Below are 12,190 nucleotides of genomic sequence, written 5' to 3' on the forward strand. Positions count from 1 at the left end.
AATTCCAGGACTCAGGCACAGTGCTCTTTTAGCAAGCCTGTGACATAACTGGGTGGACCTAAGGCCTAGACTATGATTTTGACCTAGTTCAGAGTTGATTCTTTTCAACTCAGCCCAGCTCTTGCTACAGAAAATACTTTAGCCAGGAATAATACTCTGCCAAAGCTATAAAATCAACTGAGTGAGGAAGAAAAGTTTCCTTTGCAAGCCTTCTGGTCAGGCTGACTGGTTGACTCTCATTTCCCTTTTCCTAATTTCATCTTCCTTAAAACCCAACAGCAGTAGACCTTTTTCTGAAGTGTCTCCTCGGGCTACACAGTGCAGCTTGTGTATCTCCTGTAGGGTGCAGGCTTAGAGGGTCTGTGCACCAGAATGCATAATTTTGAATTGCTGCTAGACTGTGTTTACACCTCCACTTCTACACGCCTCTGGGCCCAAAAAATCCATTCAGCAGCAACAACAAAAAATTGAAAGCTCGAAAGCTCAAAATCTCGCTTTTCTAATGTGACCTTTGAAACAGAATTTTGCTTCCCTGGTGTGCCTTTGACTTGTGATGTCTCTTCCTTGAGCTGATGTGAATATCAGGAGACATGCCTCTTCTGTGGCACCATTCATGAATGAAATGTCACATTGTGAAGTAGTTAAGCAGGTAGCCCATCCCAAGCCAGTTATAATATCCTGTTCTGAAAAGGAAACTCCATGTGTCATGTGCTTTTAATAACTGTTATTTTCTGCCTTTCAAAACTGATATTCATGTCTTATACTTGTAGAATTTATAGACTAGAGAATTAAATACTCTGTGTGCGCTGTGATCTAGTACACTGTGGTCTAGTACACTGTGATCTAGTACACTGTGATCTAGTACACTGTGATCTAGTACACTGTGGTCATCTAGTACACTGTGATCTAGTACACTGTGGTCTAGTACACTGTGGTCTAGTACACTGTGGTCATCTAGTACACTGTGATCTAGTACACTGTGGTCTAGTCTTTGCTTATGTCGCACCGGCACTAAGTTGTGCGTAGAGAGGGTAACCAGATGATTCTCTGCTAAATCTGGAGCGGCTTAATTCATCCTTTCTGTTGTAGCGGCTGTCAGAATGTGACGATGGCAGCATGCCCACCATGCACAACCTCGTTCCTATCATTAACGACCAGTCTCAATATATCCACCATTTAGAAGCAGAAGTCAAGTTCTGCAAGGTAAGTTGCTCATAGGACCTCAGTGTATGCCAGTCATCCGTTGTATAGAAGTTTGCAATTCTTAGTTTTCATGTTTACTGTGATCCACTGAAAATAACTATTCTTATGTTGTACTGTCCTTCGTGCCATTTCTGATTGGTTAATTGCTCAGTAGTTTTGTTATTTTGTTGTTGAAGTTGGTGTTAATGCTATACATAGTGTACTAAGTGATAATAACTAGTTTCAGTAGCTGTGTTGGTTTGTGTTTGTCAACTTCAACACAAGCAGAGCCCTCTAGGAAGAGGCAACCTTGGTTGAGGAAGTGCCTCCATCAGATTGACTTGTGAGCATGTCTGTGGGGCACTCTCTTAGTACTGGTTGCTATGTCCACTGTGGGCAGTGCTGTGCCTTGTAAAAGAAAGCAAGCCAAGTGAATCATAAAAATCCAGCCAGTGAGTGAGGCCTCTGTGGCCTCTGCTCTAGCTCCTGCTCTCAAGCTCCTGCCTTGAGTTCCTGCCCTGTCTTCCTTCAGTAATGGACTGAATCAGAATGTATACGCTAAATAAACCCTTTCCTCCCCCAAGTTGCTTATGGTATTTCTCACAGAACAAAGGCCTAACACAGTAGAACTGGCTTTTACTGTGAGGCTTCACGGTTTTATGACTAGAAGTTAGGCTATTTTTATGGTTTGCTCTTATTATAGACATCAGGCTAAAATTTCTTCTGTGGTCTTGGAATTGTCTCCTCTGCTGTCTTCAGGGTTCCCTAGAGAGTCTTTGAAAGAATTTCTGTAGGTTGAATTTCTCCTCTGTTACAAGAGAGCCCTACTGGTATGGAAAGTCATGGGGGATACAAGGTGCTGTCCAATATGTGAGTCCCTTTCACGTTTCACTGAACCCATAAAGGTTTTCATAAAGCCGGTGCCTATAGGTCCTTTGAAGTATTTCTGCCCGAGTAACGCCTTGTTATAGAGGAGACAGGTCCTGGGCATATTTCATAGGCACTGCCTCCCCCTTCCTGGCATGAGTAGATTCATTTCTAACTTTTACCTTGAGTACTTGGTAGCCATGGAATTCAAATGCTGAGGGCTCCTAGATCACCCAAGAGTCTTTAGACCTTAAACTGACCCACACTGAGCCTTGAGTCAGTTATCATTTGGATTTTTCTCCCTAAGTATTGGCTTCTGCAGAGGTTTCATAAAGGTTTCTGTTCCATTGTTGTAGTTCTAAGCATGTTTTCTCTGACTTAAGGGCTCAGCTTTCTCTGTGACTTCAACTCTGAGGTGGGTCTAAGAAGAATTTTTATTAGAGAGATTGATTTGATACTTTGTAACTTAATTACATGCTGGACTAAGAACTGGACTTCTGGAACTTACTTTTTCAGTTACAACATTTAATTACAGGCTTTTTTCCTAAGGTAGGTAAAAGGAATCTGCACATTACACAATAGCTTTTGACTGTAGTAGCAATGAATAGTAGCTTACCTGTATCTGTATTTTTGAGTGTTTTTGTTTTGTTTTGTTTTCAGAAAGTAAGTTACCACTCAGTAGCTATTCAAGTTGTGACTTCCTCCGTTGCTTATATTACATGATGCTCAGCCAGTGATAATATATAAACAAAAGTGCTCAAACTTTACTCCAGTCTGCTTCATTTGTACTTCTTCTGGGTACCAGTTGATAAACACTGCATATTTCTATGCCTTGGCTCTCTCCCTCCATTTAGTCCTCATACGTTATTGACATTTAATCATTGGTAGGTAGTACTTTACTTAATTTTCAGCAGATTGCCTCATTTGGAAAAGTCTCTTAGATAACCATTTTAACTAAGACTTTTCTTTGATTCCTTGTAGAAACAAAATAATAACACGTTGTGGTATGGCTACCAGCAGATGTCAACTATCCCTTAAGTAACCCAAATACTAGATAATATTTCCTAGAGCTGGGTTTCCTTTCTTACCTTAATATATTTGTTGTACATCAGGAATTTGATGGTATAAATCTTCCATAATTTATTTCATGTTGAATTCCAAGTAATTAATTAATATAAGTGTTTCTTAAGCATTAATGTGTTTTGATTTCTGCTTTTTAAAGGATGAATTATCTGGAATGAAAAATAGGGTGCAAGTAGTTGTACTTGAGAATGAAAGGCTCCAGCAAGAACTGAAATCTCAACGACACGAGGAGACACTGAGGGAGCAAACATTCCTGGATGCATCTGTGAGTGGTGTTTATAACCATAATCTTTTATTTTGAATGTTTCTTCCTACCTTTTTCCCAGCTTTTCAACTGGTTCCAACCTTTTGACATAATAGTATTTTCTACGAAGTTCATACTCAAGAACTATGAAGTTGAGTTGTAAAGAAAAAAACCCCACAAACTAACTAACTCATGGTACTTTAAATAATTCGATGATTTGGTGTTGGGCTACATTACACTGAAAGCTGTTCTGGGGTGCATATGTCCCATGATCCATAATTTGGACATACTTGTTCCATTTGGTGAGAATGCCATGCTCAGATTTGCATGGCGCTTTAATAGTTAAGACTCAGCTGTGGTGGAGTGGGAGAGGTGACAGAACATGGGCCTGGAGGTCCCCGGGTGTCTTCTCCATGCTTTTATGCCTTTTCCATATGGAAAGAGGAACCATCAAGGAGAGAATGTGTTACATAGGAGGAACTGTGCTAGTCTAGGAATGAATGGTTCAGCATCTCACCCAGATCTGTTGACTTTCTCTACATTTCTCTTGAGCTCTAAGATCTTAGATGAGCAGCACTGTGTGGTAGGAAGAACCCTGGTCTGAGTCTGAGAATCAAGATTCTGTTCTGTGTCTGCACCGTTTGTTTGTCCTGGTATTTACTAAGTAGTTTGATCAGCCATGCTCATAGTAATTAGTTCCTTTAATGGTGATTTGAGAAGCTTTACCCTTGTCAGGGTCTACCGTGAGAGTTCCTGGGATCCATCCCCTGAGAGTCCCCAAGATTTTTCTGGTCTGGTTGGATCCTAGGAATGTGAGCCTCAGGCTGCCTCTTGTCTCTAGTGTCATCGGCCCAGACTTTGAAGAATGGATCAATGCTCTTTAGACTCTCTAAAGACCGTTTAGACTCTGTAGAGTCTAAAGACCCCTGCAAGTTATACAAATTCTACCTTCCATGGGGCAGTTCTGATGTTTGCCGGTTGCAGCTTACTTTGTCATAGACTTTGTGGTTTCTAGATGTAGGCATCATTAGTAAATCATATCTATGAAAAATAATATGTGAGAGTCTTGATGATGTAGTTAAGTGTCATCTGATTTTGGTTTTGTAGCTTGCTTCCCCTAGACGGACCCAGCATTTCCTTTCTGGTCCTTGAGTTGTGTGTGTGTGTGTGTGTGTGTGTGTTGGCTGTTGAGAAACATCTGGTTGTGTTGACTTTGAAAACTCATCAGTGAGCTGATGATTAGTATTCGGTTTGTTTTCTGTGCTGACATTTACATTTGTGACAAGTTACTTACTCCTTTATATAAAATTATTTTGAAGCTTTATAAGATTACTAATATTGGTGGTTAAACATTCCACCTTAGTGCTTATAATTTTGATGTCAAATTGAAAAAAGGGTATCATCCAATAAAAAGTCCTTGGATATGCTCCTTAGAAAAATAGTCCTGTGCTGTTCTTGTAAATATATAATCATGGAGCAGTGAGTCAATTATTCATCGCCTCAATATTTATACAGTGGCAAAGAAGTGGGAAGAAGAGGAAGTGAAGTGAGAGAGGAAATCAGGCAGACGAGTGAGTAAGAGGCAGGGGGCATGAGCAGGGAAGGAAGCGATGGTCACTGCACTTCTGCCTTTCAGTCTGAGCAAAGAGGATTTGCCAAAAGGAAATTACAGTCATAATCATAGACAAGACAAGGTTCTAGGGGCTGTGATATCGATCTTACTCATTCCCATGTAGTGAAAGGGATGCAAACCCAGGAATAACTGTAGTAGGTGTGCTGGCCAGCCTTTTAGTCTCTGTGATATCACTGTTGTTGTACAGTTGTGCTTGCTGCTTACTTGGGTAGGTAAACAGGTCTTTCTCCAATGCTTTCTTGATACAGTGTTGAAATTAATATGAATAAAACTTTTTAGCATATCTTAAATGTTGGTGAGTTAGGAATATTATCTTCCTCAAGGAAAAATAGGCTTTTTTAGTGACTCATATTCAGACTAAGTCTCAGCAGTGCTTTAGGTTAATTTGAACTTAGATTTCCCAGTGTCCCAATATCCTCTTCTGTAAAAGACTGAAATAATATATAGTAATTACCATTTATTCTGACTGCATGAGTATGTATCAGGCACTGCATCAAGCCTGTTATTTTCCTTGTATTATTTCAGTTTCACAATAGCCATGCAAGGCAAGTGCTACTATTTGTGTTTCAGAGGAGAAAGTTAAAATATGTAGTAGTTAAGTATCTGACACTCTGTCACAGAGCTACAAAATGGTGAAGCAAGAACTGGAGCCCAGGCTGTCTTGACCCCCTTGAATGCAGTTACCTAAGCTCATGTTTTGTTCCCTGTTTGTATAAATTAGTAAGAGATGCTTGCATTGAACCAAACCATAATGCCCAGAGGTTTCTCCCAGAAAAGAAAGAATTGTGTTCCTCAATTCTATCTCTGCACTTGCAGGCAAGCCCCCAAGATTTGGAACTTCTGGGTGGGTTGATTACCTAGATGTTATAGAGGAATGGTAATGGTATTATTAAAACTAAAACTATTCACAGTATGCATCAATCATCTTTTAAAATCATAGTTTAATCCCCATGAAAGTTTCCTGTCAGAAAAGCGTTCTCTGTAGCTAAAAAGTATAATATAAAAAAATATGTTACTTATTAGAGATTTTTGGCACTAACTCAAAGATCTAGGATAGGATTTATAAGTAGAACGTTTCTGGGTCAGTTTCTGTACTAATATTTCCTACAGTAAGTAAATAAGAAGTTTTCAATGGTTTTAAGGATTTAAAAAATTGGTTAAATACTATTCAAGTTTTTAAAAGCTATCTGTAGAAGACAAGCACTTATTTCTAAAGAATAATAATATTTTCTATCAAGGGCCTGCAATCTGTGGTCTGTAGGCATTAGCCAGTTTCTCTAGAGGAATTATTACCTCATCCTGGATTGATTTCAGAAGCAACAGACTATGAGCAGATCTTGTAAGACACGGCCCTACTTACACAATAGCTTGCAGACGTGTTGGCCTGGGACCCGGATTCATTCCCTGGCCTCCTACTCTCCCCACCCTCTACTTTATCTCTTTCTTAGTCAGGGTTTCTATTCCTGCACAAACAAGAAGCAAGTTGGGGAGGAAAAGGTTTATTCAGCTTACACTTTCCACACTACTGTTCATCACCAAAGGAAGTCTGGACTGGAACTCAAGCAGGTCAGGAAGCAGGAGCTGATTCAGAGGCCTTGGAGGGATGTTTCTTACTGGCTTGCTTCCCCTGGCTTGCTCAGCTTGCTTTCTTATAGAAACCAAGACTACCAGCCTAGGGATGGCACTACTCCCAATGGGCGGGGCCCATTGATCACTAATTGAGAAAATGCCCCACAGCTGCATCTCATGGAGGCATTTCCCCAACTGAAGCTTCTTTCTGGGTGATAACTCCAGCTAGTGTCAAGGTAACACACAAAACCAGCCAGCACACCTCTTTTAATTGTAACTTTAATTTTTCAAACCTTTTTAAAAATATTAATTCTTGAACGAGTTAACCCTCTTTTAGCCCACCACCCACCAGAGGGTGGGAAAGAAAGGATATGGGGGGAGTGGACCTGTTTAGAAAATTTCTTTGGAGCAACTCCTGTCTGTGTTGTCTGAAAATCCGCAGTTCAGTTTACAGGTTAGCAGATGGCGGCAACAAACTTTTCACAGAGACACAGCAGTGCAGTTCAGTAGGGTTGGGATAGCAAACACGAATCAACAGTGGAGACATGACCTAGCAGAGATAACATGGCCATAGCTTCAGCTTGAATCAGCAGGAGGGACCCAGAGGAATGCCCTGAGAAGTTCCTGGCTGTGCCTCTCTCAGCAATGATCAGCAATGCTGCGAGACTGACAAGCTGTTGCACAGCTAGCTCTCTAAATAAGCCAAGCTCAGCCTCTGCCACTGTTCGTCAAGTTCTATTTAGTCCCTTCATACATCACGTGTCCTCCACATGCCTTGCCTCAGCACGAGCGCTTGTCTTAGCTGACATCACTCTGCCAATCAGCCCGAGTCCTTGGAAGCATCAAGAAGCTGCAGCACACCACCAGAAGTTTTTTGGTGCATTTCTCTCTATGGCGTCCTGGCAAAATGCAGCTCAGCTCTCAGCTACACAATGTAAAGCTGACCAGTACATGCATGTTGTTATCGAAAAATCCTTCATCAGGTGTACTTTCTTGCTTTAGCAGAACATCCTCTCTCCTGTGTCTGCTTCAGCAAAACGTTTCTTCAGGAGTCTGCCTTAGCCTTTCACACCTGTGACCACTTTAACGCAACGTTCCTTCACATGTTTGCCTCAGCAAAACACCATCCCACTGACTTTCCAAAGAACCCTCACATTTCCACTTCCCTTAACAGTGATGCAAACTGCCTGTGAATCTGTGAATGCTCCTGCAGTGGAGCTCCTCTCTCCACCCAGCTTCTTGGGAGGCTGCCCCTTTATGGAAGGGTTTGTTCATCTAAATGACACACTAGGACCAGAACTTCTCCAGAAAACTAATTGAAATTTCTCATTGCTCTCAGTGTCCAACATCCTCTCCTGTGAGTTAGTCCTAAGATCCAAGTATTGCAATGTCTTTTAAGAAGTGAACTTTTCTTGACTTGGAGCTATGATCCTGAAAACCTCAACTGCCACAAAAGCCAATGGCTTTCAAGTTTTTGTCTAAAAAAAAAAATAATGGATTAGAGAACTGAAATACACAGATCACAGAGGGTCAGTTTTAGAGAAAAGTTTATTATAGCACAATGATGTGTTGACCAACCCAGAAATTCCCCAACCCCCTATTATCTGGAATTTTAAGAAGACTCCTTACATAGGCATGGTTGATTTGTTAATGACCAAACAAACCAGTAGTCATTGGCAAGTCAGTCTCCAGCTAGCTCTCCTATCCTCAGAGAACAGGGAGGCCAAGAGTTTCCCTGTCTAACAAGATTTCTGGTAAACCCTGCCCCCCTTCATGAAGCCTTGGAGGAACCTATGTCATCTAATAAGCATAAACGTTTCCATCACTCAAGGTCATGAAGGTCTTAGGACCTCTTGTACTGACAGTTGTGCACAAATACCCAGTATCGTACCAAACTATGGTCTTTTTCACTCTAAAAATGTCAGGAGTTTTGGAAGCACTATCAGGAATCCAGAGCGGAGAACACCCATGTCTCTCTCATTGTGTAAAAAGCATGTACATACTGCAGCCAGATAAATCCTTACAATTTATCCTTGGGGCTCTTAGCAAATTATATGAAGTGTACAAAAAATGTCTAACATGTTTTCAACTATGATTATTAGCATCTATGGAATATGGAAAATATAAGACTGTCAGTTTCCAGAGTGTCTGTTCTCTGAGGAGAATGTTGAATACACAGGCATCAGGCTTCTCTGTGGATATTTGCATTATTCCCGCATATGTGGGCACTTGACCCTTTAATACCCATTGTCTAGCACAGGCTCAGTGTGCACATGTTCCTTATGGCTGGGAATCATGATTCCATTTATAGTCTGCATGTTTACTTTATGTTGAATGTCAGCTGCAACTAATGGCGTGTTTTATTTTAGGGAAACATGCAGAATTCTTGGATTAAGACACGAGAAGATTCTAGGGTGGATGAAGCTGCAAAGAGACCATTTTCTCATGGTGATGCTGAAACTGGCAAAACTGCATCCACTGGTGATGCCGACAAATGGAATCTGGAGCTGGTGAGTGTGGAGTGCTTTTGCACCTCTGTTTCTTCTCATCTCAGGTCGCTCTTCACCTTTGCCCTGTGGCCTTAGTCATTTCAGTCGCTCTCTGTTCCACTTGCTCAATCCAGGCTTGAACCCCTCCAATGGATGTGCCAAGTCTGTTATTGAGATTTTTCTGTCCTAGAGTTATTCTTGGTTCCCTTCTAAAACAGCCCCTGCTTTCTCCAGGTCTTAGCCTGTGTTTCCCCTTGTGCTTTGGATGTACAGGAGGCAATTGCTTATAGCCTTTTCTTTTGTAAGTCTGATATCTGTTTTCTCACAGATTTTTTTTTCTTTTTTTAATTTATCCTGTTCATGACCCTACACTTTTATCTCCTTTACTCCGCAAACTTTCCCAGACAGTTGAATATATTCTTATCTGCACTCCTTGTCTCCTGTTTTCACTGTAACACCTGATAGCACATTCCGCCTGCTCATTTTACGGTTGTAAGTGATTTCTACCTAGTAATAGTTTTGATACCACATGGACCAGTTCGACATCCTCTTTCCCAACATTCTTCCTGCACAATGCAATTTGAGTTCATTAAAGTACTCAAAGGTCTGCTGGGCGTGGTGGTGCACGCCTTTAATCCCAGCACTCAGGAAGCAGAGGCAGGTGGATTTCTGAGTTTGAGGCCAGCCTGGTCTACAGAGTGAGTTCCAGGACAGCCAGGGCTATACAGAGAAACCCTGTCTCGAAAAACCAAAAAAAAAAAAAAAAAAAAGTACTCAAAGGTTTACAGCCTAGTGATTTACTCTGAAAGAGTACTCAGGAAATTTTGGATCAAGATTTTTTTTTCCATCCTTGTACATCCTTGCTGTGTTCCCTGCCACCCAGTGTCTCTGCACTCCATAACTAATCAACATCCTGACTTCCATGAACATTTGCCAAGAACACATTACTAAACATTCTACTTGAATCTGCGAATCAAGGAAAGATTATATAGATGGAGCCTTACAATGGTATACGTTCTTTGATTTAGCTCCCCTTTCTTTCTCCTTCTCCATCTTCCTTACCCCTTTTCTCTTTTAACTTTAGTTTGGCTTTTAGAGGCAGGGTCTCATATCACCCAGGGTGGCACTGAACTCACTGTGGTACCAAACCTGGCTTTGAACTCAATCCTCCTGCCTCTGCTTCTCAAGTGCTGGCATTACATGTATGTCCCAACAATTTGTCTTTGTTTCCTACCATTGCATTTCTAGATCTGTCCATGTTACTGCATGTAGCAGAAGAGTAGCAATTTTCATTGAGGAGCCACCAAATGAATGTACCATAAGTGACTTATCTAGTGCTGATGGATATTTGTGGTGCTTCTAGCTTGGTGCTTGTGTGAGTATTTCTGCAGAGAACATTCATTATGTCTGTGGGCATGCACCTCACACATTCTTGGTCTTAGGCTATGTCAGTGTTCGACTTGAATTGATTATCAATGGCTGTCTTCCACGAAGTGCTTTACCAGTTTACACCCTATCCATGGCACAGGACTTATCCTGAAGTTCACACCCTTCTTTATACACTGTTGGCAGTTTTTCTAATGATCTTGTGTGCATTTGCTTGGGTTTTTTTGTTTGTTTGTTTTTTGTTTTTGTTTTTGTAATGAGTTTATTTCATACAAGGGCTCTCTAGGCTGGTCTGGAACTCATCATGAGCCCAGGCTACCCTTGAGCTTATAGCAAAGTATGCTGTATAGTTTTTCTGTTCCTTGATATATTATGTTTATTTGATATGTTGATTTGGGGAATACACACACACACACACACACACACTTACACACACACACACATACACACACACACACACACTTACACACACACACACACACACACACACACACTTACACACACTTACACATGCTTTACTATGTGTACTAAGCTTTGTAGTCTCACTAAGTATATCTTACTTTTTAATTCTCCTGGTAGCTAATTGCTTGCTTTAGTTACAAAGATTTCATTGTTTATTCATTGTATAGTGCTTTCTGTATCTTTTTTTTTTTTTAATGGTTTTAGAGCTTTATTGTAGAAAGGCAGGGAGAAAGGAGAGAAGGTAGAAAGAGAGAGGGAGAGACCGGCCACGGCCACATGGAGAGAAGGGGGAAGGGAAAGAGAGCTAGAGAGTAAGGAAGGCGAGAGCTTAAGAGTATGCGCTTTCTGTATCTTAAAAAGTCCCTTTCTAGCTGACACAGGATATTTTCCTAAAGTATTTTCTGGAGTGTTTAGCTCTGCCTTTTACATTTAGATGTACGTTCTGCCTGGAATTCATCTTGGTATGTGATATGAAGCACACAGATTATATTTTGGTTTTGTCTAGTGTGTTTATCGATATATTAGAGTTCTATTTATTGAAAAGGTAGTCTTGTGCCCTCATGACTTACATGTTGCGTTTTGTGCCTGTGGTTTTAAGGGTTCAACCCAACAGCCTGCACATGTGAGGCGAGCAAGCACACACCTGGGAACCTCCCTTGCATCTCAGCACCTTTTCCATGGCTTACAAGTGTTCTGTTTCTCTGTGTGTTTCATTGTGTGCATACTAAACTGTCTTGATTATTATAGCCTAAATTGTAGACCATGTCACATAGAATGTTACTCTTTTTCCAAAAGAGTATCTTTACTATTTTGGCCTTTTGCATTTCCAAATACATTGTAGAGTTTGATTTAGATTGTCTTTCTAAAGTATATGTTATTTGGGAATTAATGCCCTTATAATACCATTTCACCCATCCTTGTGAACTCCATACAACTTCATGTATTTAAGTCATCTTTAATGTTCATTAGGTTTGTTTGTTTGTTTGTTTGTTTGTTTTCTTTGAGATTATGGGAATCAAAACTTGGGCCAAGCACCACTAGGCAAAGCACTACATTGCTGAGTTGCATCCCTGGCCTTTGGCTTTCTTGAAACAGGATCTTTCAGCATAGCTGAGGATGCTCTGGACCTGATCTATTTCAGGGAGGCCTAGAATCTAGGGCCTAGAACTCATGATTATCCTGCCTGTGCCTCTGCAGTGCAGTGGATATGGAGTATACCCCATGCTCGGCTATGTTTAGGTGCCTGTGCCTCTGCAGTGCAGTGGATATGGAGTA

At 40.9% G+C, this 12,190-nt stretch overlaps 1 protein-coding gene across 3 annotated transcripts in view; it reads left to right on the plus strand.

The window, feature by feature from the left end:
- The window catches only part of Sdccag8 (serologically defined colon cancer antigen 8), a 193,913-nt gene that overhangs the window by 13,627 nt on the left and 168,096 nt on the right, over positions 1 to 12,190 (plus strand). For all 3 annotated transcript variants that reach the window (XM_029481038.1, XM_021162638.2, XM_021162554.2), the window contains exons 4-6: positions 1,090 to 1,203; positions 3,272 to 3,397; positions 8,948 to 9,088. In XM_029481038.1, coding sequence (XP_029336898.1) covers positions 1,090 to 1,203; positions 3,272 to 3,397; positions 8,948 to 9,088 — 381 coding nt within the window. The remainder of the gene's footprint in view (positions 1 to 1,089; positions 1,204 to 3,271; positions 3,398 to 8,947; positions 9,089 to 12,190) is intronic.

This window comes from Mus caroli, chromosome 1 (assembly GCF_900094665.2).
Source record: "Mus caroli chromosome 1, CAROLI_EIJ_v1.1, whole genome shotgun sequence".
Taxonomy (NCBI): domain Eukaryota; kingdom Metazoa; phylum Chordata; class Mammalia; order Rodentia; family Muridae; genus Mus; species Mus caroli.